At 42.8% G+C, this 26,664-nt stretch overlaps 1 protein-coding gene across 5 annotated transcripts; it reads right to left on the minus strand.

Moving 5' to 3' along the window:
• Positions 1–4,306: 4,306 nt before the first annotated feature.
• Positions 4,307–20,710, minus strand: LOC129627203 (cryptic protein-like). Of its 5 annotated transcripts, none has more exons than XM_055546833.1 (7): positions 20,693–20,710; positions 18,113–18,589; positions 17,780–17,829; positions 17,482–17,688; positions 16,344–16,458; positions 16,090–16,199; positions 4,307–4,627 (listed from the first exon to the last, which is right to left on the minus strand). In XM_055546833.1, exons 2-7 carry the CDS (start codon positions 18,133–18,135, stop codon positions 4,506–4,508), a joined length of 627 nt encoding a protein of 208 aa, XP_055402808.1. In that variant the 5' UTR covers positions 18,136–18,589; positions 20,693–20,710; the 3' UTR covers positions 4,307–4,505. The 5 variants fall into 5 exon arrangements, with proteins under 5 accessions (XP_055402808.1, XP_055402809.1, XP_055402807.1 ...); XM_055546834.1 differs by lacking the exon at positions 20,693–20,710 and adding an exon at positions 18,990–19,120 and having other exon boundaries at positions 16,143–16,195; XM_055546832.1 differs by lacking the exon at positions 20,693–20,710 and adding an exon at positions 18,990–19,112.
• Between the last annotated feature and the right edge of the window lie 5,954 nt (positions 20,711–26,664).

Consider the following 26,664-nt stretch of genomic DNA (forward strand, 5'->3'; position numbering starts at 1 on the left):
AATCAGCTGATTGTTTCATGTAGGGTTTAACTGTTACTTCTTGACCTGCATACAGGTTTCTATGGAGGCAGGTAAGGTGGTCTGGTATTCCCATCTCTTTAAGAATTTTCCACAGTATTCATAGTGAAAGTGAAAGTGAAAGTGTTAGTGGCTTAGTTGTGTCTGGCTCTGCGACCCCATGGACTGTAGCCTGTCTGGCTCCTGTGTCCATGGAATTCTCCAGGCAAGAATACTGGAGTGGGTAACCTTTCCCTTCTCCAGAAAATCTTCCTGACTCATGGATCTCTCTTGAATTGCAGGGAGATTTTTTACTGTCTGAGCCACCAGGGAAGCCCCAAAATAAAAGCACTTTTAACTCAGCAAAGATCCCATTTCAGTGTTCACACTGAGAACTCTCTATTTAGCTGTATGTGTAGTACACTGGGATGACTCTCTCTGGGCAGGGAGGTTTCAGCGTTGATTGAAAGCCACTTTTCTGTCCACAAAAGCACTTCAGTATATATAGCTTTATATCACACGCACAATAAGCTCTGTGATAGCCTTTGCATTGCATTCAGCTTTGAATATTTTAAAGGAAATTCTACAAGGTTTATAAAATATCAATATTTTGATCAATTAATTTAATTCAGGCTGTATTGTCTATCCCAGAGTCTTTTTCTCTGTCATATTTTACTCTTATTGATTTGTTTGACTGAATAATTTGCAATATTCTTCCTGTTTTCATTCTTGTGTTTTTAGTTATGGTATCTGTCCAAATAGGGCTGTGTTCAATCAATAGAGAGCAAGTGTGTTTGACAGATCCAACTGAGAAGCATCTAACTCCCAAGTTCTGTGTGATAGGCAGGAAAGCAGACTCCTTGGTCCACTTCAAGAGCTCCTTTTTATGGAGATACTGGTGATAACTCCAAAAAGTGCTAACTGTCCTGAAAGCATGTCACAACTGAGTCATTAGTACAGGAAGCTGGAGAAAAGGAGGTAGGGTGCCAGCTGCCTTTTCCAACCGTGGCTCCCTCCCCTCATGCCCTCCTTTCTCTGTCTATGGAATGTTTTTTGGCGTCTGCTCCTTGCCGCATTCACAGCATGGTGGTGCTGGGGGCTCACATGTGGCACTGGCCCTGCCCTCCAGGGCTTAGAGCTTCTGAAGAGACTGAGTGAACACATAAACAATGCCAAGTGTTGCAGAATCTATGTGTGGGGCTCAAGGAGTGTGTGAAAGGGAGCTGTTACCTGAAGGGCCACACGTTTGGTCTACTCCAAATCATCAGAGATTCCGCCTGAACAGGCCCCGGCCTCTAGTGTTTACTTCCACACATCTAGTCATATATACAGTAAGTCCCCTACATGCAAACTTTTCTCAGGTTTCAAAGACATGAATATGTGTTCACATGTCCAGTCATGTTAGTTTGAGGATCTGGCACACGTTGTCAAGCACACGCATCCTCTACAAGTGGTTGTGCTTTTGTGTTCTTCACTGTATAGCACTGTATACAGTGAAAATGAAAGTTGCTCAGTTGTGTCTGACTCTTTGTGACACCATGGACTATACACTCCATGGAATTCTCCAGGCCAGAATACTGGAGTGAGTAGCCTTTCCCTTCTCCAGGGGATCTTCCCAACCCAGGGATTGAACCCAGGTCTCCCTCATTGCAGGCAGATTCCTTACCAGCTGAGCCACAAGGGAAGCCCAGGAATACTGGAGTGGGTAGCCTTTCCCTTCTCCAGCAGATCTTCCTGACCCAGGAATCAATCTAGGGTCTCCTGCATTGATAGAGTACAGTAATATAGTATTTATATTTTAAACCCAAGATGTCCAGAAGCAAGCATAAAAGCTTTTGCTTTTGCAGTAGTTCGTCCAGGGGACATGGCTCACCCAGACATCCAGAAGCTGTTTTCTTTGACTCTCTAGATGACACAGCACAGGTGGTGATGTAGCAGTGACTATATTGTAAGATTAAAAATATTTTCTTTACTTCTTGTCTTTATGTATTATTTGTGTGAATAGTATTGCAAGACTATTGCAGTAGAGTACTACATAGCTGATTGTATTTGCTTGGTACCTAAGCTAACTTTGCTGTGTTTACAAGCAAATTGGATTTAGAACATGCTTTTGTTTTTTTTTTATTTTTTTTTAAATTTTATTTTATTTTTAAACTTTACATAATTGTATTAGTTTTGCCAAATATCAAAATGAATCCACCACAGGTATACATGTGTTCCCCATCCTGAACCCTCCTCCCTCCTCCCTCCCCATTCCATCCCTCTGAGTCGTCCCAGGGCACCAGCCCCAAGCATCCAGTATCGTGCATCGAACCTGGACTGGCAACTCGTTTCATACATGATATTTTACATGTTTCAATGCCATTCTCCCAAATCTTCCCACTCTCTTCCTCTCTCACAGAGTCCATAAGACTGTTCTATACATCAGTGTCTCTTTTGCTGTCTCGTACACAGGGTTATTGTTACCATCTTTCTAAATTCCATATATATGCGTTAGTATACTGTATTGGTGTTTTTCTTTCTGGCTTACTTCACTCTGTATAATAGGCTCCAGTTTCATCCACCTCATTAGAACTGATTCAAATGTATTCTTTTTAATGGCTGAGTAATACTCCATTGTGTATATGTACCATAGCTTTCTTATCCATTCATCTGCTGATGGACATCTAGGTTGCTTCCATGTCCTGGCTATTATAAACAGTGCTGCGATGAACATTGGGGTACTCGTGTCTCTTTCCCTTCTGGTTTCCTCAGTGTGTATGCCCAGCAGTGGGATTGCTGGATCATAAGGCAGTTCTATTTCCAGTTTTTTAAGGCATCTCCACACTGTTCTCCATAGTGGCTGTACTAGTTTGCATTCCCACCAACAGTGGAAGAGGGTTCCCTTTTCTCCACACCCTCTCCAGCATTTATTACTTGTAGACTTTTGGATCACAGCCATTCTGACTGGTGTGAAATGGTACCTCATTGTGGTTTTGATTTGCATTTCTCTGATAATGAGTGATGTTGAGCATCTTTTCATGTGTTTGTCAGCCATCTGTATGTCTTCTTTGGAGAAATGTCTATTTAGTTCTTTGGCCCATTTTTTGATTGGGTCATTTATTTTTCTGGAGTTGAGCTGTAGGAGTTGCTTGTATATTCTTGAGATTAGTTGTTTGTCAGTTGCTTCATTTGCTATTATCTTCTCCCATTCTGAAGGCTGTCTTTTCACCTTGCTAATAGTTTCCTTTGATGTGCAGAAGCTTTTAAGGTTAATTAGGTCCCATTTGTTTATTTTTGCTTTTATTTCCAATATTCTGGGAGGTGGGTCATAGAGGATCCTGCTGTGATGTATGTCAGAGAGTGTTTTGCCTATGTTCTCCTCTAGGAGTTTTATAGTTTCTGGTCTTACGTTTAGATCTTTAATCCATTTTGAGTTTATTTTTGTGTATGGTGTTAGAAAGTGTTCTAGTTTCATTCTTTTACAAGTGGTTGACCAGATTTCCCAGCACCACTTGTTAAAGAGATTGTCTTTAATCCATTGTATATTCTTGCCTCCTTTGTCAAATATAAGGTGTCCATATGTGCGTGGATTTATCTCTGGGCTTTCTATTTTGTTCCATTGATCTATATTTCTGTCTTTGTGCCAGTACCATACTGTCTTGATAACTGTGGCTTTGTAGTACAGCCTGAAGTCAGGTAGGTTGATTCCTCCAGTTCCATTCTCTTTCTCAAGATCGCTTTGGCTATTCGAGGTTTTTTGTATTTCCATACAAATTGTGAAATTATTTGTTCTAGCTCTGTGAAGAATACTGTTGGTAGCTTGATAGGGATTGCATTGAATCTATAGATTGCTTTGGGTAGTATACTCATTTTCACTATATTGATTCTTCCAATCCATGAACATGGTATATTTCTCCATCTGTTAGTGTCCTCTTTGATTTCTTTCACCAGTGTTTTATAGTTTTCTATATACAGGCCTTTAGTTTCTTTAGGTAGATATATTCCTAAGTATTTTATTCTTTCCATTGCAATGGTGAATGGAATTGTTTCCTTAATTTCTCTTTCTATTTTCTCATTATTAGTGTATAGGAATGCAAGTGATTTCTGTGTGTTGATTTTATATCCTGCAACTTTACTATAGTCATTGATTAGTTCTAGTAATTTTCTGGTGGAGTCTTTAGGGTTTTCTATGTAGAGGATCATGTCATCTGCAAACAGTGAGAGCTTTACTTCTTCTTTTCCAATTTGGATTCCTTTTAGAATGGAACTCATTTGTATGTGGGAGACTTACTGTACCTTGAAATAATTAGGAAAGCAAGAAAGTCTCTTTCATGAAAAAGTTTATTAAGCATTACAAATATTCATTTAATCTTATGGTTTATAAGAAAGGAAACCAGTCTATTATATACAACATAGACAGCGCAAGAGGACATATAATCCCTGGCTTCCCCATGCAGCACCATCTGGTTCAGCCACGCTGGGAGGCCAGGAACAGTTCTGGTTCGGCTGGGCGAACTGTGGTCTCATCAGCAGGCTCCCCCTTCACTGAGGATGGATTTCAGGAGGAACCAGGACAAGAGGAGAAGAACACGCCACGTGAGCTGGGTTCTCAGTCCATTAGAGTGTGAGGTGAGAAAGTCTTTCAAGTCTGGAAAAAAAAAAATCCCGAGAGAGTTATGAGACATGCTGTGCAGGCCTGCTTTGAGAGAGTGAACTAGAATGTCTGCACCTGCTCAAGGAAAGGCCCTTTCCTGCCTGGGCCTCCCTACTGGGCCTTAGCCTGTGGACTGGGCCACCTGGCGGGCAGCACAGAGCACGGATGGACACCGGCTGTGGAGAACACAGCACAGCTCAAGGGAGACGCGCTTCCCTTTAGCTTGTGCATTCCTTTCGCTGCAGCTGGAAACAGGGATTTTTATGTAACTTGGAGAGCTGAAGGAGAATCTGTTTGCTGCTTTTAAGGCTCACAAAGAAATAGTCCTTCAGCCCTTATCATTTGGCACATGAGCTAACCAAGGTGGTGGTTCAGAGTACTATACCGTCATTTAACAATTCAGGCAAGTGGATCTGATTTAAAATAAAATAAAACAGCTTGCATCCATCTGCTATCATCTGTTCCCCAGATAGTCCTAACACTATTTCTTTGACTAGGGACCACTTATTAAAGAGGAGGAAAGCACCCTTTCCTACAGCAACAGTGGATGTTCTTACAAAGGACGTGACAATGAGGTACAGCTGCAGATGTGCCCCAGCTGGAGTGCTCACCACCCCACTGAGGCAATGCGGCTCCTCCACTGCAGGCCTCACTCTGAGCCCCAAACTCAGTAGGTCTGGCTTTCTCTATAGCTAGAACCCCACCCCAGAGGTGTTGAGTGGGAATCTCTGGGGTAGTGAGACCAGATAAGGGTGTTTGCTAAACTCCCCGGTGATGAAGGGTTACCACGCGAAACTGACAAGCCCCACAGGTATGGCTATAGGCAGGGGTACCAACTCCACTAAGCAGTCTCCCAAGCAAATCTGGGATTAAATGTGGGATCGGCTGGTCAGGGAAACATACAAAGGCCCAACTTACAGGGACTTTTTGCCCAGGGCTGCTTGGCAGAGGCCAACCTGTTCTTCCCCCTGACAAACCTGCCAAGCCCTGTCCTCTAGGATTCCATCAGAAAGTGCCTTCTGAACGTCAAAACCTGTGGTCAGCTTGAACCATCAAAAGCTAATGAGTAGAGATAAAGACAAGCCACTGCAGCAGAGACCTGCCCTGCCTCTTTCTGCAGGTGACTATGGTGAACATGGCCAGGAGGCCACACTCAGCACAAGACTGAGGGCAGGCTCACTGCAGACCTGGGCACCATTCCCCACATCACCCCACATGGGAGAGGGTTGTTCCAGGGTACTTCAGTTCAGTTCAGTTCAGTCGCTCAGTCATGTCCAACTCTTTGTGACCCCATGAATCGCAGCACGCCAGGTCTCCCTGTCCATCACCAACTCCCAGAGTTCACTCAGACTCACATCCATTGAGTTGGTGATGCCATCCAGCCATCTCATCCTGTCATCCCCTTCTCCTCCTGCCCCCAATCCCTCCCAGCATCAGAGTCTTTTCCAATGAGTCAACTCTTCACATGAGGTGGCCAAAGTACTGGAGTTTCAGCTTTAGCATCATTCCTTCCTAAGAACACCCAGGGTACTAGAACCCCACAAAACAGAAGCCTTAGCATGCAGGCTCAGAGGTAGCTCCAGAAAAGCTGATGATACAATAGGTGCTCTCAGTGTGAGAAGCAGCTACAGGTCAGCCCATAGTGAGCTTCACTGTTGATTTTTCCCCTGGTGAAAGGGAACAGGCTGACCACAGAGAGGATTCAGGCCCTGTTGGCGATCTTTTCTTGCCTGTGAACTCAAAGGCCATTGTTAGAGTCCGTTTTATGAGTTTGGTTAGACCAAGTCAGTCCCCCAAGCAGGGGTCCCCAAATTGGGGCTGTGAGCACCAGGCAATGGTCCCTCCTTAGGGGCCCAAGGTCACCCACTGAGCTAAGAGAGAAAATATTAGAACTGCCACTATATATTGATAGGAAAAATTAAAGTAAGCTTTATTCACATCTACTGTTTATTGGAAGCTACAAAATCAATGGTTCTGTGGCCTATCATCATTTTTACTGAGATAAGTCACTCAGTCATGTCCAACTCTCTTTTTGTGAACCTATGGACTGTATGTAGGTCACCAGACTCCTTTGTCCATGGGACTCTCCAGGCAAGAGTACTGGGGTAGGGTGCCATGCCCTCCTCCAGAGGATCTTCCCAACCCAGGGATCAAACCCACATCTCCTGCATTGGCAGGCAGGTTCTTTACCACTGGTGCTACCTGAAAGCCCTTCATTATTTTATGCCCTACCAAAAAAGAAACTCTGCTGCCAATGATGATACACTATAACACGGGATTTTAATTATATACTTACCAGAAGTTCTCTTTTTAGACTTACACATCGCAGAGATTTTTATCATTACTTTAGTCTTAAGCACATGTGAAAAGGAAGATAGAACTGAAATCAAATTTGTGAATGCTCAGCGTGTGGCACTATATCACCAGCACGGAGTGGTGATTTAAAATAATTTGGAGACCACCTTGGGTGAGGATAAAATCATACTTCAAAATGAGGTCCAGAGCTGGCATTCCCCAAATTTTCCAGTTTACAGGTAACCCTGAATGCCCTTGGAAAGCCAAATGGCTTTCTCTCCTGTCATGACACCCAGAGAAGCTACCCCACTGAAATGACACCTATCATGGGAGAATATCCCAGAGGGATTTGACAAAGTGTCTGCGCTCTCCCAGTCAGCACGCCTTCAGATGACAGCCAGCTGGGGCCAGGACCTAGGAAGGCCTTCCTTCCAACAGGTCCAGTCTGGCTCCGGCCTGCAGACGTTCACTTGCTTGTTGTTTGGCTGGTTGTCTGCTTTGCGACAGAACTGTACTTTTTAAATTGGGTTTGAAGAATGAGGTGAGGCCTGACCTGACCCCAATCTGACATCTACATGACCTGTTTCTCTCTGAAGAAGTTCTAAATTGCTTCTTCACTGTGTCATTACTTAGACTCTAAATTTTAGAACATATTGGTTCTTGATGCTAAAGAAATACTTAATTCTTTGGGTTATATGTAGGAAGAATCACCCTCTCAGTAAAATGAGATCATGGGTTTATTTAAGGACTGCTAGCTCCAAGGCTGTCATTCTTCTTGATTTTTTTTTTTTTTAACTCTAGCAATGTTCACCAATTAATGAGTATAGCGGCTATTTTTCACAACCTAAAAAAAAACACATTTTGGTAAATTTGCATATAAGTGCTAGATTATGAAGCAATTTTTTCTAACCTCATTGTACTGATGTGAACACTGTCGATGGTGGCAATAATGCAACAATATTTTATTTTATGTATAATATAAAACAGGTATAGGGCCTTTTCATCTTTACAAATCTGTGGGGTAAATTATTTCTGCTGTGGAGACTAAAGCACAGTTTTTAAAGATGGTAAACATTACAAGTATTTCAGGGGATTTGAACAAGTATTTCGGGGATTTCCCATGCTTTTTCTATTATGCCAAATTTCCTCTTTAAACACAAAATTAACAAATGTAAATGAAGAAAATGGTAGAATGATATTTACCTGTCTAAAATATACTGTATTTATTAATAATACTGAAAATAGATTGTTTTAATGTAATATAATAGTAGGCAATGGCCTTTATGGTGTTTCTTCTTTGGCACTATATTTGGAACTAAAACGTCAACAGTCATCCATTTAATATTTATTTAGAATTATTATACACAGAGCATTATTTTAGGTCATGGAAGAGAAAAATTACAAAACAACTCACATCAACAAATAAGACTGCTTTGCATAAATTTTATTCTTCAATATCTGTGTGAAAGTTCAGGGCAGATTATCCTCATTTTACATGAGGAAACTGGAGAATAAACAGTGTTCCTCTGAAACAGAATGAAAAATATGTCCTTGAAAAGATATTATATTGGGATTAAGAAAGCCTGTTGTACGTGGACCCATAGAGTGTCAAGCAAAGAGGGCACTTGGAGATTCTCTGGTCTTTGTGTGCCTAGAGGAGCCAAAGGACCCCAATTCTGTAGCGTACTTTTATCTTTTGGATTGGCTAAAAAGTGTTTGGATTTTTCCATAAGATATTATAAAAAACCCAAAGGAACTTTTTGGCCAGCCCAATATTTGTGATTCCCCTATCCATATGTGTCCTTTCACATTAGAATTATACTGGAAACACAGTTTTCCATTCTATCTTCTATATACTCTTCAAAGTCATCATAAAATTCCATTAAAGGAATTAAAACATTTACTTACCTATTATTCTGCTATTGGATTTACAGTGTGGTCAAATTTCGATATTCTAAATAATACCATTCAAAATATTCTTAAAGAGGCCCACAATAAACCCATTAATAAATGATCAATTAATCTATGACAAAGGAGACAAGGTTACATAATGGAGAAAAGACAGTCTCTTCAATGAGCAGTGCTGGGAAAATTGGACAACTACATGTAAAAGAATGAAATTAGAAAACTCCCTAACATCATACCATACACAAAAATAAACTCAAAATGGATTAAAGACTTCTGCAGAAGAATGGATACAATAAAACTCCTAGAGGAAACATATGCAGAACACTCTTTTACATAAATCGAAGCAGTGTTTTTTGAATTTGTCTCCTAAAGCAAAGCAAGTAAAAGTGCAAATAAACAAATGGGATCCAATCAAATATAAAAGCTTTTGCACAGCAAAGGAAACCATCGACAAAACAAAAAGGCAACCTACTGAATGGGAGAAAGTGTTTGCAAATGATATGACATATAAGGGATTAATATCCAATATATAGAAACACCTCACACAACTCAGTATTTAAAAAAAAAACTCACAACAAACCAGATTTAAGGAATGGACAGAAAACTGAACAGATTTTTTTCCAAAAAGTAAATGTAGATGGCCGACAGGCACATGAAAAGATGCTCAACATGGCTTATCATCAGGGAAATGCAAATCCAAACCACAATGAGATGTTGTCTCTTACCTATCAGAATGGGCATCATCAAAAAGAATACAGATAACAAATGCTGTTGAGAATGTGGATAAAAGGGAACCCTTCTACACTGTTGATGGGAATGTAAGTTGGTATAGCCACTGTCAAAAACAGTATAGAGGTTTTTTTCAAAAAATTAAAATTAGAATTACCATATGACCAGCAATTCCACTCCTGGGAATACATCCAAAAAACCCCAAAACACTAATTCAAAAAGATACATACACGCCAATGTTCATAACAGCATTATTCAAAATTGTCAAAGTATGGAAGCAACCTAAGTGTCTATCAACAGATGAATAGATAAAGAAGATGTGATAAACACACACATACACACAAGAGAGAATACTACTTGGCCATAAAATGAAATTTTGCCATTTCAGCAACATAAATGGATTTGGAGGGTATTATGCTTAGTCAAATGGCAGATAGAGAAAGACAAATACTGAATGATATAATTTATACCTGGAATCTAAAAAACACAACAAACTATTGAAAAAACAAAAAAGAAGCAGACTCACTGATACAGAAAACAAACTAGTGCTTGCCAGAAGAGAGAAGAAAGAGGGAAGGGGCAATATAAACGTTCAGAAAATAAAAGGACTATTATGTGAAATCATGTGTGTGAGACTTCAAAAAATTTTAAAAACACTATAGAATTTAAAGAATCTTTCATTCAATTAAAAAAAAAAGACATATTTAGGGCAAATCTACTCAGTGGCTCAGAGAAAATTCAATAAAAAATGTAGCTTTACCAATAAGAGTTCTAATTATATTCATAATAAAATTTTAGTGTAAAAAATACCACTTCAATGAATATTTATTTTATACTGAAAATTATAGGAAAAGTCTGGAAGGAAATCATGCCATTTGCAACAACATAGATGGACCTTAAAGGCATTATGGGAAGCAAAATAAGTGAGACAAAAATGACAAATACCATCTGATTTCACTTTTTTGTAGAATCTAAAAATTGAAAAAGAAAAGAAATTGATGTAACGTACAAGATGGTGACTACAGTTAATAATACTGCATTGCATATTTGAAAATTACTAAGAGAGTAGACTGATGCTAAAGCTGCCACCTGATGTGAAGAGCCAACTCACTGGAAAAGACCCTGATGCTGGGAAATATTGAGGGCAGGAGGAGAAAGGGATGACAGAGGATGAGATGGTTGGATGGCATCACTGACTCAATGGACATGAGTTTGAGCAAGCTCTGGGAGATGGTGAAGGACAGGGAAGCCTAGCATGCCTCAGTCCATGGGGTTGAAAAGAGTCAGACATGACTGAGCTACTGAACAACAACAAAGAGAGTAGATCTTAAAATTTCTCATCACAAGAAAAAGAAAGTCATTATTGTATGTATGGTGATGGATGTTAACTAGGTTTGCTGTGGTTATCATTTCTCGATTATATATATTTGTATATAAAACCAAACCGTTGTGTATACCTGAAACTAATATAATGCTACATGGCAATCATAAAAGTCACTGCAGATGGTGACTGCAGCTATAAAATTAAAAGACGCTTGCTCCTTGGAAGAAAAGTTATGACCAACCTAGACAGCATATTAAAAAGCAGAGACAGTACTTTGCAAACAAAGGTCCATCTAGTCAAAGCTATGGTTTTTCCAGTGGTCATGTATGGATGTTAAGAGTTGGACCATAAAGAAAGCTGAGGGCTGAAGAATTGATGGTTTTCAGTTGTGGTGTTGGAGAAGACTCTTGAGAGTCCCTTGGACTGCAAGGAAATCAAACCAGTGAATCCTAAAGGAAATCAGTCCTGAATACTCATTAGGACTGATGCTGAAGCTGAAGCTCCAATACTTTGGCCACCTCATGCGAAGAACTAACTCATTGAAAAAGACCCTGATGCTGGGAAAGATTGAAGGCAGGAGGAGAAGGGGATAACAGAGGATGAGATGGTTGGATGGCATTACTGTCTCCATGGACATGAGTTTGATCAACCTCTGGGAGCTGGCGATGGACAGGGAAGCCTGGCATGTTGCAGTCCATGTGGTTGAAAAGAGTCAGCATGACTGAGTGACTGAACTGAACTAAACTATCTCATTTTTTTAAAAAAGTGTCTGACATAGTTCAGGGATGTGCTTATGTACTCTGAATGGTAGCAATTTTATTCCAATTAATATTAATTGTACATTAATTATCATTATGTCAATGTTTATACCAGTATGCTATTGTATGTTGATTTCTATTTTAAAACAATTTAAATGTTATTATAAAATATGATAATTTATCTCTTAAGAAAAAAAAAAAAGAATAGCTGCAGAAGTTAACCACTCTAAGCTTCAATTTCCTCAAATATAAAAAGTATAAAACTTACTGCAAAGGCTTGTTAAGAATTGACTGGGATTAAGTAAATAACGTCCCTGAAATAAACTGAGAGCTAAGAAAGATGCTTATCCTGATGACTGTCATCCTCACAACATCATAACCATCTATGAGCTCTGCTGCCGTCATTATCATCGTCATCCTCAGGTCATGACCGGTCAGCACAGCCACCCCCACCGTCATCTGCCCTGACGCACAATCAGTGGGTCACAGAGTGCTCCTGACAAATTACTCCGAGAGATGACCTCATTATTTGGTTCACTTTTGATGAGCACAAGCCACATTTTCAGAGTCACTGTCATTGTCCTTGGCAGACAGCAGTCCCAGCCTTGAAAGTTTTCCAGGATGTGAGCAGACATCCTGGAACCTAGCTCCTGCTCTGGTGCTTAGGACCCAAACTGGCCTTGCTAGAAAGTGAAAGTTGCTCAGTCATGTCTGACCCTTTGTGACCCCACGGACTATACAGTCCATGGAATTCTCTAGGCCAGAATATTGGAGTGGGTAGCCTTTCCCTTCTCCAGGGGAACTTTCCAACCCAGGAATCAAACCCAGGTCTCCCTCATTGCAGGCAGATTCTTTACCAGCTGAGCCAAAAGGGAAGCCCTTGCTTAGAAGACTGAAAATGATCAGAGCTAGGCCTTTCCCCACATCATTGCAAGGAGCACCAACCACAGTGGGAAATGACCTCACCTGTAGGATTACACAGTCACCATCCGCAATTCTGATGCTTATGCCATAATCTGTGTCCTCCTTTCTCTGGGTCACTCAAAGGCCAGCTTCTGAATCAGTGGCACAGGCCCAGCAAATGAAGAGCCCGACAGGAGAGGGAGGAAGGGAAAGTATATTGCACTATAATCACCACCACACACTATGCCAAAGCCTTTGACTGTGTGGATCACAATAAACTGTGGAAAAGTCTGAAAGAGATGGGAATACCAGACCACCTGACCTGCCTCTTGAGAAACCTATATGCAGGTCAGGAAGCAACAGTTAGAACTAGATATGGAACAACAGACTGGTTCCAAATAGGAAAAGGAGTACATCAAGGCTGTATATTGTCACCCTGCTTATTTAACTTCTATGCAGAGTACATCATGAGAAACACTGGGCTGGAAGAAGCACAAGCTGGAATCAAGATTGCCGGGAGAAATAGCAATAACCTCAGATATGCAGATAACACCACCCTTATGGCAGAAAGTGAAGAGGAACTAAAAAGCCTCTTGATGAAAGTGAAAGTGGAGAGTGAAAAAGTTGGCTTAAAGCTCAACGTTCAGAAAACGAAGATCATGGCATCTGGTCCCATTATTTCATGGGAAATAGATGGGGAAACAGTGGAAACAGTGTCAGACTTTATTTTGGGGGGCTCCAAAATCACTGCAGATGGTGACTGCAGCCATGAAATTAAAAGACACTTACTCCTTGGAAGGAAAGTTATGACCAACCTAGATAGCATATTCAAAAGCAGAGACATTATTTTGCCAACAAAGTTCTGTCTAGTCAAGGCTATGGTTTTTCTAGTGATCATGTATGGATGTGAGAGTTGGACTGTGAAGAAAGCTGAGCACTGAAGAATTGATGCTTTTGAACTGTGGTGTTGGAGAAGACTCTTGAGAGTCCCATGGACTGCAAGGAGATCCAACCAGTCCATTCTAAAGGAGATCAGCCCTGGGATTTCTTTGGAAGGAATGATGCTAAAGCTGAAACTCCAGTACTTTGGCCACCTCATGTGAAGAGCTGACTCTTGGAAAAGACTCTGATGCTGGGAGGGATTGGGGGCAGGAGGAGAAGGGGCAACAGAGGATGAGATGGCTGGATGGCATCACCAACTCGATGGACGTGAGTTTGAGTTAATTCCAGGAGTTGGTGATGGACAGGGAGGCCTGCTGCTGCTAAGAGACTTTAGTCGTGTCCGACTCTGTGCAACCCATAGATGGCAGCCCACTAGGCTCTTCTGTCCCTGGGATTCTCCAGGCAAGAGCACTGGAGTGGGTTGCCATTTCCTTCTCCAATGCATGAAAGTGAAAAGTGAAAGTGAAGTCGCTCAGTCGTGCCCGACTCTTAGTGACCCCATGGACTGCAGCCTACCAGGCTCCTCTGTCCATAGGATTTTCCAGGCAAGAGTACTGGATTGGGGTGCCATTGCTTTCTCCCAGGGAGGCCTGGCATACTGCAATTTATGGGACACAACTGAGAGACTGAACTGAACTGAACTGAACACACCCACCCACCCCTTCCCCCCACCCCCCACACACACTGCTGGCACCATGCAAAGCTGGCTGAGGAAGGGAAGCAGAAGTGGGGCTGAAGGACTGCACCTTCACTAAGAACGTCACTAGAATGCTGATCCTATCCCAGGTTGGAGAGGAGGAAAGCAGGGAGGAAGATGGGTCTAATGCTGAGCATTCATTATGTGTGTTCCTCCACCAGGCACCCCACCCAGGGAACCACACCAAGAGGGTGGTTTGAAGGGCTCCACCCCCAAGAGTGCTGCCTTTCTACAGCAATCTAACAGTGGACAAGGGGTTGTGAAGTGGGGGTGAAGGGCTGTACCACCATTAAACACACCCTTACACTGTGGGATTGGCCCAGGGTCGACTATAGTGCAGAAAGGAAAAGGAGAGTAGGCCTAGGGCCTTCACGTGGAGGTCACCCAGGGCTAACAAAGAGGACTGAAGAGCTCTGCCTGCATTAACCAAGTCCCTTACTGCTATCCCAGCCAGAGCTTACTGTAAAGGGGAGAAGGCCGTGGAAGTGCTATGCCTCGTATACCTGTGTCTCTGGTCCCTGCCTGAGATGACGACTCTGCAGCTGAGCATTTTGTCTGTTTTCTGACCTCAGAAGATTCACATTCCTTAGTTTTACAAGTAAAACATTTGCATTGAGTTGGGAACTTCTCAGAGTCATCACAAATAAGGATTCACAATGCGTGTTGTCCACACCCCACTGACTTTTATTTATGTGGCAGGCCTGAGCGGTGGTTACCAGGCACCTTGCTTCCTGGAGCATTGCCAGGTTGGCCTTGAAGGGCAGCACCTGGCCATTCAGGCCAGCTCCTGTCCTGCTCCAGGGCGCTCTCTACATTTCACAGTTGAGAAGGTGGGTATTGGACCAGTGTAGAGAAGTCCCTTGGAGAAGGCAATGGCACCCACTCCAGTACTCTTGCCTGGAAAATCCCACAGATGGAGGAGCCTGGTAGGCTGCAGTCCATGGGGTCACTAAGAGTCAGACACGACTGAGCGACTTCACTTTCACTTTTCACTTTCATGCATTGGAGAAGGAAATGGCAACCCACTCCAGTGTTCTTGCCTGGAGAATACCAGGGACAGGGGAGCCTGGTGCTAAGTGACTTAGCATAGCATAGAGAAGTCCCTAGAGATTTAGTTTGGGTACCCTGTCAAAGCTATGTTTTTTCCAGTAGTCATGTATGGATGTGACAGTTGGACTATAAAGAAAGCTGAGCGCCGAAGAATTGATACTTTTGAACTGCGGTGTTGGAGAAGACTCTTGAAAGTCCCTTGGACTGCAAGGAGATCCAACCAGTCCATCCTAAAGGAAATTAGTCCTGAATGTTCATTGGAAGGACTGATGTTGAAGTTGAAACTCCAATACTTTGGCCACCTGATGAGAAGAACTGACTTATTTGAAAAGACCCTGATGCTGGGAAAAGTTGAAGGCAGGAGGAGAAGGGGACGACAGAAGATGAGATGGTTGGGTGGCATCACCGACTCAAAGGATATGAGTTTGAGTCAACTCTGGGAGTTGGCGATGGACAGGGAGGCCTGGCATGCTGCAGTCCATGGGGTTGCAAAGAGTCGGACACGACTGAGCGACTGATCTGAACTGACCCTGTCTGCCTGGTGCGGCTCTAATTACCAGCTTGTGTGCTTCCAAAGTTCTGCTCTCTGTAAAGAACATTTAAGTACACTGTTTGGAAATCACGTTTAAATTCCGCAAGTGAGAAACCTAGGAATAAATTTTTCAATGACTATAATGATAATACACTATGTGATTCACCACGAATGTGACTTTCCCGAGTGATGAATCCATGCAGATCTCTCATTCCTGTGTCGTCTGACACAGGTAGATCTGTATGGGTCGGTACGTATTAAGGAGCAACTGCCTGAGTGTGGGTTATGAGCACAGGACGCGGGGCGGGTTCTTCTTACCGCAGCGGCCGGGTGTCTGCAGGGGGAGGCAGTGCAGGGCCGCAAAGACGCACCTGCAAAGGTGGCAGCCGCGGAAGGTCCAGGCTCCGTGCACCAGGGCGCCGCACTTGCTGAGAAAGCCCGGGTCTGGCGTTAGTGCAGGGGGCGCGCGCACGCCCGGCCCGCCCCGCGAGGTCCCGCCGCCCCCGCCCGGCTCCCAGTCTCCTCTCCCCGCAGGCCCCGTTGTGCCCCAGCCTGCACCACCCCGCGCCTACCTGCGCCTCTGGTCGTGCTCACAGTAGCGGCCGGTGAAGTGAGCGGGGCACACGCAGAAGCTGCTCAGCACGCAGGTGCCGCCGTTCTGGCAGCAGCTCCGCCGCGGAGGTGCACCTGTGGGGGCGTCGCCTGGGGTCAGCGCTGCGCGGGACCCTCAGTGTCTGATAAGCCCGAGAAGGGCCAAGAGAGATCCCCTCGGGGAGGCAATAAAATTGGCTTCCTGCTAATAGTGTTTGCTCAGGTAAACCCTGCTTGTTAGTTTAAGGATTAAAAACAAACTACCAGGGGTGCAAGCGGGTCAGGAAGGCTCCCTAAGACATACGGGAAACCCTGCCCTCTGCAAGTAGCGTTTTCTTTCTTCCTTCCTTTCATATGTTAAAATTAGGCTGTGACTTTCCAAGACAGTGATTACAGACCAGCCTCTCCGGAGAGCGGCGAGCGAGCAGGGACCACCCACGAGTGCAAGACACCGAAACGATTTAAAAAAAACATCTACCACTGGAGCCTGCGAGACTGCGATAAGCCTAGCAAAGGTCCGCTATTATCTGGGCTTGGGATAGCTCTGGACCTGCAGAAAAATAACCAGTTGAAAGCCAAAGCCACGTTTTACCAATAAAATATTAAAACTTTTTTCAGAGTAAAAGAACACCTCACTAGGAAATATTTTTTACTTTATCAGTCAGTTGAGTCGCTCGTTCGTGTCCGACTCTTTGCGACCCCATGGACTGCAGCACGCCAGGCTTTCCCGTCCATCACCAACTCCCAAAGCTTGATCAAACTCATGTCCATCAAGTAGGTGATGCCATCCAACATCTCATCCTCTGTCTTTATACTTTTACTTTATAGTATAAAAGTATATACTTTATAGTGTCTTATCCTTTTACTTTATAGTATATATTTAAAGACGGTAAAATGTTATTCATTGGGTTTCTCGTTTTACTGTTAACTTATCCTAGTTTTTTTTTTTTTTTTCCAATTCTAAACTCGGGGTTCCGGCCTCCTAGTAGTAAAGAATCTGCCTGCCAAGGAAGGAGACAAAGGAGAAAGTCTGGAAGATCCCCTCTAGGCACACACACACAGACACACAGTCACAGACACACATACACACACACACACACAAACTCAGAGTTCACTGACCGAGATGACCTTTGTCTGCAGCATTGCCACTTAGCTCTTGGAAAGTCAAGGAGTAGGGGAATGAACCCTGAGGCTTCCAGCCCTCTGTGCTGTCATTCTCCTCCCTTAAATTATTCAAGGTCCAGTTGAGTGTTTTCTGCTGGAACTTCTGAGCTTTACCACTGCTGCTTTCTTCTCTACTACTTTTATATTTCCCTGTTTGATAGCCTTAAAAATTAATTGAAAATATGAGACTGATAATAATTGACAAACAAATATGCAATAAAAACTAAGAGAATATAAACAAAATGCTTCTTACTGTTTCCCATGGGGATGATCTGCAATATCAAACTGATCACAAACAGAAGCCTAGAATATTTAAAGAAATTTAATCAGAAATTTACATATGCATAAAATGTAATGCATTCATATACAAATATATGTATGAATATATATTTAATGTACAACAGATAATTACATAATTATTTTGTAACTAGTAGATTTTGATTAACCTTGTCATTCCTTAGAAAGATTTTAGACCAAGCATGTACCCGTCCCTTTAAGAGAAGCAACATTAAGCATGTATTGCAATTTATTCCAGGCTCTTAAACACCCCTCTTGGCTCTAAGACTTAGATGATTTTTGTTCTTACCTAGCAGAATGGCTCCAGGTCATTTTCCCACTGACACGTCTGGTATAAAAAAGTCTCCTCTCATGGATACATTGAAGATCAATTCCACGGGACTGAGTCTGAACAGTTTTTGTATTTGAAGATGTCTTTACTGCAGTTACTGGAAGAACTGCCTCAGGACGCAAGATGGATAAGTACAGAAGACACAGGTGTTTCCTGCTCTCTACCTTGGCCACTAAATAACTGTGAGAAACAGCAATGATGTCTCCAGGTTCTGCGGTGCAGTTGCTTTGGCAAAGGCTGTGCTGTGACAGGCAGGGTCCAGCACAGAGCCTTGGGGACCATCCCTTCAGTGATACCCTGCTAGGGCTGGGGGCGGGGCCTGTGCAGACAGGCCGGTTCTCTTCCCCCACAGTGCTTACAGTGCTGATAGGAGCAGGAGGAGTCAACCCCTAATGTCAAACACTGGTGACTAGAAGGCAATAGCCTTTTCCCTTCCTGGAAAAAAAAAAAAGAAAAACAAAAAAATTATCAATAAAACCTCAACATGAACAAAAAAGTTTTCATGTGGAAATAGAGATTTCATATTGCACACTCCTCGCACTGAGGAGATGGGGAGGGGCCCAGCTAGAGAAGAGAGCTGTTGTGTCGAAAAGAGCGAGCTGTCTTGATTCCAAGCCTCGGATGGGGAGCATGAATATAAAAGAGAGACATTTCAACACCTCCTTTCTGAGGATGCATCAGTATTTTTACAAACTAGGCCTTTTCTCTGTGCCTAGCATAATGATCACTATATCATAGTCATTACCCACTTAATACAGGACCCCTCAGGGGAGGCACTATTTTTACCCTCCATATTTTGCTGAAGCAACTGAGGCTTTGAGTTTAAGTCACAAACCTCTGGCACTTAGATATTTGAAAAACGTGAAACACACAGATATTATAAGAAGGCTGCAGTGTGTGGGGTGATCGGCCCACAGTGAGGCATCTGAAGACCGCAGAGCAGAGGGGTAAGTGCCACCTGCTAGTGAAACTACTCCCCTCACTGAGACTTGAACTCACGTGGGGAACGCAAACCCAGCCAAAACCCACAGTCTTCCAACTGAGTTCACAGACCTGGTTTCAAGACCTAATGACACTCAGGTTTTTTTCTTTTTTTTAATTGATAGATAATTGCTTTACAGAATTTTGTTTTCTGTCAAACATCAACATGAATCAGCCATAGGTGGACATATGTCCCCTCCCTGGTGGTTCAAGAAGCTCATGTTCTTAATGTCTCACCCCAGAGAGAATTCAGTAGAGATGAAGTGATAGGTAAGAAGCAGATTTATTTAAAAAGAAACACATACAGCAGACAGTGTGAGCTATTTCAGAAGGAGAGAGGCTGGGTAATTTCACAGGCTAATGAGTGGGAGGATTATTCCAACTATTTTGGGGAAGGGGTGGAGATTTCCAGAAATTGGGTCACCACCCACATTTTGATCTTTGATGGTGGGCCTTCAACTGTCATGGCATCTCTGAGTGTGTCATTTACCTTGCTGATACGTTACACTGAGCCTATACTGAGGATCAAGGTCTAATCCAGGTTGACTAGACTTGGACCCATTGGACTCTGGCTTGTGTTGGGCCCTCATTCTTTCAAAGGTTGTGCCCTGCCCCCTCCCTCATGTTTCACTAATGTCTGATGAGGAGCCTGCTCTGAACTAAGAGGGGGGTGGTTCAGGGGCTTCTTCTGGGACTTGCTAATTTTCAGTTTTTCTAATTGCCAAAATAGGGACTGGGACCCTTGCCTCACAGTACAGAGGATGCCTTGCAACTCTGATACAAATTGTCCTATGATTTTAGTATAAAAACTATTTTCTGAAAATGATATGTATCCTCCAAAGATGAGATATTTTTTGATACTGATTTAATGTTTTAAACTTTTAAATGGGAAGTTAATTAAAGATGCTGTTAAATAAACTAGTAGGAAATTGGTGAGCTTGGCTGCCATGAGACCTCCCAAAAACTGGGTCCATGAGCTGCCAGGACCAGAACCCACAGATCTGAGCAGGCAAAACATACAGAGTAGGTTGTCTCATGCCTTCATGAAACATCTGTAATGAAATTCAAGACAAATATACTTTTAGATGTAATGCAATTTCTTGTTAATTGCATACTTTAGTTATATACAAAAGCAATTACATTTATGACTTTAAGTCAATAGTAACTTCTTTATGAGCAACATGGATTGAACACTAAAAACCATGGATAAGCTAAAGAATATTTATTTAAATAAGTTTTAAAACTGTTCAGTTTATAGGATGATATTGAATCCAAATCTTTCTGATAATATTTAAGTTTTATAAGTATTTTCTAAAATCTACAGTTTCTTTTATTAAATTTTGTATTCTCAAATATACACAAAAGCTGAAATATTGAGTCAATAAACTTGGGTTCAGCAGCCAACCATTGCCAATCTTTCCTGATTGTTTTTCCCCCACATTTTTTTTTTCTTGGAGTTTTTTAAGGCAAATCGCAGGCATCATGATATTTCCTATGTCAATGAAAATGTGTGTCTTACAAATGGAAACTTTAGAAAAAGGAAGAGAAATGTCTTACCAGCGAGATAGGGCTAAGGCTAGATATAGGACCAATGCCCCTCTCTGGGTGTTTGCTTAAGAGTTGAAATCAGCTTTGAGGAGGGAAAGGGCTGAAAGCTTAGGGGTGATAAAACACTCTGACACTTGCTCTCATTTACTTAAAGGTCTTATAAAGACTTTTGCATTTCAGTAGGAGGAGCCCAGGTTTGCTTAGTTAATAAGGCCCTGCTGGAAAGGGTTGTCTGGAAACAGCTGGAGGCCCAGTGGTTGGCAGGCAGATCCCAACACCCCCCTACCAACTTCCCTAAATTGGGGAAGGTCCACTTTCTCGTTATCAGTTGTAAATAGATAAGACTGGAGCCAGCACTCCCATCAGACTTCTGGCTCCTTTTGAGCTGACATAAAGTGTGTGGGAATTGGAAAACCCTGTCTGAAGACTGGAGACCACCTCACCTCTCTGTCTTCAGTACATCAAACAATCACTGAGGAAAATGTTCTATGCCAATTAGGTGTGAAGGAATTCTTTGGGAGTCACTTTCCAGAGAGTCTTTGATGTGTACTACTAGGGGTTTCCTGGAAACTCTTAAAATGCGTTTAGACCACGCCTCAGGCCCTTTGCTCAGAAACCCCAGGGCCTCAGGATTTTTTAAACCTGCCCAGTTCAGTTCAGTCACTCAGTCGTGTTTGACTCTTTGCAACCCCATGGATTGCAGCATGCCCGGCTTCCCTGTCCATCACCAACTCCAGGAGTTTATTCAAACTCATGTCCATTGAGTCGGTGATAACCATCCAACCATCTCATCCTCTGTCATCCCCTTCTCCTCCTACCTTCAATCTTTCCCAGCATCAGGGTCTTTTCAAATGAGTCAGCTCTTCACATCAGGTGGCCAAAGTATTGGAGTTTCAGCTTCAACATCAGTCCTTCCAATAAATATTCAGGACTGATTTCCTTTAGGATTGACTGGTTGAATCTCCTTGCTGTCCAAGGGACTCTCAAGAGTCTTCTCCAACACCACAGCTCAAAAGCATCAATTCTTCAGTGCTCATCTTTCCTTATAGTCCAGCTCTCACATCCATACATGACTACTGGAAAAACCATAACTTTGACTAGATGAACCTTTGTTGGCAAAGTAATGTCTCTGCTTTTTAATATGCTGTCTAGGTTGGTCATAGCTTTTCTTCCAAGGAGCAAGTCTTTTTTAATTTCATGAATGCAGTCACCATCTGCAGTGATTTCGGAGCCCAATAAAATAAAGTCTCTCACTGTTTCCATTGTTTCCCCATCTATTTGCCATGAAGTGATGGGACCTGATGCCATGCATGATCTTAGTTTTCTAAATGTTGAGTTTTAAGCCAACTTAAAACTTTCACTCTCCTCTTTCACTTGCATCAAGAGGGTCTTTAGTTCTTCTAAAGACCTTCACTTTCTGCCATAAGAGGGGTGTCTTCTGCATATCTGAGATTATTGATATTTCTCCCAGCAATCATGATTCCAGCTTGTGCTTCATCCAGTCCAGCATTTCTCATGATGTACTTTGCATATAAGTTAAATAAACAGGATGATAAAATATAGCCTTGATGTACTCCTTTCCCAATTTGGGACCAGTTTGTTGTTCCATGTCCAGTTCTAACTGTGGCTTCTTTACCTGCATATAGATTTCTCAGGAGGCAGGTCAGGTGGTCTGGGATTCCCATCTTTTTAAGAATTTTCCACAGTTTGTTGTGATGCACACAGTCAAAGGCTTTGGTGTACTCAATAAAACAGAAGTAGATGTTTTTCTGGAACTCTCTTGCTTTTTCGATGACCCAACAGATGTTGCCAATTTGATCTCTGCTTCCTCTCCCTTTTCTAAATCCAGCTTGAACATCTGCAAGTTCATGGTTCATGTACTGTTGAAGCCTTGCTTGGAGAATTTTGAGCATTGCCTTACTAGTGTGTGGGGATGACAGAGGATGAGATGGCTGGATGGCATCACTGACTCGACGGACATGAGTCTTAGTGAACTCTGGGAGTTGGTGATGGACAGGGAGGCCTGACGTGCTGCAATTCATGGGGTCGCAAAGAGTCGGACAGGACTCAGCGACTGATCTGATCTGATCTTACTAGTGTGTGAGATGAGTGCAATTGACTGGTAGTTTGAGCATTCTTTGGCATTGCTTTTCTTTGGGATTGGAATGAACCTGCCCAGGTGGGTCCTATTTCTTTGCATTGTTCACTGAAGAAGGCTTTCTTATCTCTCCTCTCTATACTCTGGAACTCTGCATTCAGTTTATCTTTCCCTTTCTCCTTTGCCTTTCACTTCTTTTCTCAGCTTTGTCAAGGCCTCCTCAGACAACCATTTTGCCTTCTTGAGTTTCTTTTTCTTGGGGATAGTTTTGGTCACTGCCTGCTGTACAATGTTATGAACCTCTGTCCATAGTTCTTCAGGCATTCTGTCTATCATAAATAATCCTTTAAATCTACTTGTCACATCACAAGCTGGAATCAAGATTGACAGGAGAAATATCAACAGCATCAGATATGCAGGTGATACCACCCTAAAGGCAGAAATCTAGGAGAAACTAAAGAGCCTCTTGATGAAGGTGAAAGAGGAGAGTAAAAAAAAAAGCTGGCTTAAAACTCAACTTTCAAAAACCTAAGATCATGGCATCCAGTCTCATCATTTCATGGCAAATACAAGGGGGAAAAATGGAAATGGTGGCAGATTTTGTTTTCTTGGGTTCCAAAATTACTGCGGACTGTGACTGCAGCAGTCAATTTTAAAAGATGTCAATTTTAAAAGATGCTTGCTCCTTGGAAGAATAGCTATGACAAACCTGCTGCTGCTGCTGCTAAGTCACTTCAGTCATGTCTGACTCTGTGACCCCATAGACGGCAGCCCACCAGGCTCCCCCATCCCTGGGATTCTCCAGGCAAGAACACTGGAGTGGGTTGCCATTTCCTTCTCCAATGCATGAAAGTGAAAAGTGAAAGTGAAGTCGCTCAGTTGTGTCCAACTCTTCGCGACCCCATGGACTGCAGCCTACCAGGCTCTTCCGTCCATGGGATTTTCCAGGCAAGAGTACTGAAGTGGGGTGCCATTGCCTTCTTCGATGACAAACCTAGACAGCATATTAGAAAGCAGAGACATCACTTTGCTGACAAAGCTATGGTTTTTCCAGCAGTTATGTGTGGATGTGAGAGTTGGACCACAAAGAAGGCTGAGCACCAAAGAATTGATGCTTTCAAACTGTGGTGCTGGAGAAGACTCTTGAGAGTCCCTTGGACAGCAAGGACATCAAACCAGTCAATCCTAAAGGAAATCAACCTTGAATATTCATTGGAAATACTGATGCTAAAGTCGAAGCTCCAATACTTTGGCCACCTGAGGCAAAGAGCTGACACATTGGAAAATACCCTGATGCTGGGAAGATTGAGGGCAGGAGGAGAAGGGGATGACAGAGGACGAGACCGAACTCAAACTCCAGGAGACAGTGAAGGACCGGGAAGCCTGGCATGCTGCAGTCCATGGTGTCACAAAGAGTCAGACACAACTTAGCGGCTAAACAACAACAACAAGGTGGGTCCAGCCTGCAGCCAAGACTGGAATGTATCCAAGTCCTACTTGGCTGTGTGCTTCCTAGAATGGGAATGTGCCCCTACCTTTTAGCACAGTGCTTGGTGCATGGCACCACACAATAATCAATGCACGAGCACACATATCCACTTTTCAGTGAGGAACATGAGATTTAAAAAGTTACCATCTTGGGGAAAAATGACTAACAAACAGCCATGTTTGGCCTTGAACCCAAATTCATCTGATCTAAAATCTGTGTTTGATTCAAGTTGCTTTAGAATTATTGAGTGTTTAATGTAGGTATTGGCAACAAAGGTCTGTCTAGTCAAGGCTATGGTTTTTCCAGTGGTCATGTATGGATGTGAGAGTTGGACTGTGAAGAAAGCTGAGTGCCGAAGAATTGATACTTTTGAACTGCGGTGTTGGAGAAGACTCTTGAGAGTTCCTTGGACTGCGAGGAGATCCAACCAGTCCATTCTGAAGGAGATTAGCCCTGGAATTTCTTTGGAATGAATGATGCTAAAGCTGAAACTCCAGTACTTTGGCCACCTCATACGAAGAGCTGACTCATTGGAAAAGACTGATGCTGGGAGGGATTGGGGGCAGGAAGAGAAGGGGACGACAGAGGATGAGATGGCTGGATGGCATCACTGACTCGATGGACTGAACTCCGGGAGATGGTGATGGACAGGGAGGCCTGGCGTGCTGCGATTCATGGGGTCACAAAGAGTCGGACACGACTAAGTGACTGAACTGATTGGTGACTCAGATGGTAAAGAATCTGCCTGTAATGTGGAGCACAGAATTCAATCCCTAGTTCGGGAAGATCCCCTGGATAAATGAAGGGCTTACCTACTCCAGTATTCTTGCCTGGAGATTTCCATAGACAGTGGAGCCTCACGTGCTACAGTCCATGGGTCGCAAAGAGTTGGACATGATTGAGCAACTAACACACATACAGATATAATATACTCACTAGTTACACAGATTGTTTTGTTCAATGGTCATCACATCCTTAATGATATAGGAAGAGGGCAGGACACACTCTTTAGACAAATGACAGTTATTGAGGTCATGACATAAACTAGTTAGAACCAACTAGGCCCACGATGGTGGGCGATTGACTCCCATATGACCTTGAGCCTCAGCTCATTGTGATACATCAGCTAAATGACATATCCTCATGGGCCATAAAAGTTCCAAAACCAACCATAAAAGGCAAAAAAAATGGGTGGTGGCGCAATTCCTGGGAATCCCTGTCTCTTCCTCAAAATACTTGAAATAGTTCTCCTACTCATTAGCCTATGAAATTACCCACCCCTATAAAAACTGACAATGCCATACCCTGGCACCTCTTGCCTTCTGAGATGGTGCACACTGTCTATGGAATGTGTTTCTTCCTGAATAAACCATCTTTCACTTTACTATGGCTGGCTTGTGAATTCTTTTCTGTGCAAAGCCAAGAACTCACACTCAGTGGCTGTCCCAAGGACTTGCCTGAGACACGGCACATGACCATCTTCTTGTGCCCCACATTCTTTCCTGCAACATTATGACATTATGCAAAATTATGACACATAATTTCTCCATTTTGCAGGTGAGAAAAATTAGATTTCAAGTGTTGAGGACTTGCACAGTGCTTCACAACAGTGACCAGCAGTCAGAGCTGAACTACTGCTCCTGATCCTTCCTATGTGCCAATCTGAACTGGGCTGAGGGCTTCCATGGGACACAGCGGAGGAGAGTGGATGCAGAGACACTGCCCCTTCCTGCAGTAAGGGAAGGTTTTAGAGGACAGAAAGCACAGACAGAACTGGCTACAGGAAGAGGGAAGGCCCTGACTGCTGGAGGAAGAGGACCTCCGAGGACTGACAGCAGACACAAGGGTGGAAGGGCAGGAGGAGAGGAGAGGGTATGCGTGGAGACCTTTGATGCAGGTCAGATGACAGGAACCTGGATGCTTTTCCCAGAATTCATGCATGGGATAAGTAGGGATTAAGTGGCAGTTAAGAAAAAAGAGTAAATTGTAAACATATATTTAACAACCAATGTCCTTTTCCTCTGATTATGAAAAATGTAATATATTCTGATGTTAGCCAATTTGGGAAGTACAGAAAAACACGACAGAGAAGATAAAAATCACTCATATTGTCATTGGTCAGAAATGACTATTAAGGGACTTCCCTGATGGTCCAGAGATTGAGAATGCAACTTGCAGTGCAGGTGATGCAGGTTTGATCCCTGGTCAGGAAACTAAGATCCCACAAGCCTCAGAGCAACTAAGCCTGCATGCCATAACTAAGATCTGATGTAGCCAAATAAACAGATAAATATATTTTTTTAATAAGAAAGAAAATGAAATGATGATTAGGTTTTTTTTCAACCAAGTCTATTATCATCCTGCATGTAAAAATTGAGGCAAGCAAGACAGAGT

The sequence above is a fragment of the Bubalus kerabau genome, chromosome 14 (genome assembly GCF_029407905.1).
Source record: "Bubalus kerabau isolate K-KA32 ecotype Philippines breed swamp buffalo chromosome 14, PCC_UOA_SB_1v2, whole genome shotgun sequence".
NCBI classification, from domain to species: domain Eukaryota; kingdom Metazoa; phylum Chordata; class Mammalia; order Artiodactyla; family Bovidae; genus Bubalus; species Bubalus kerabau.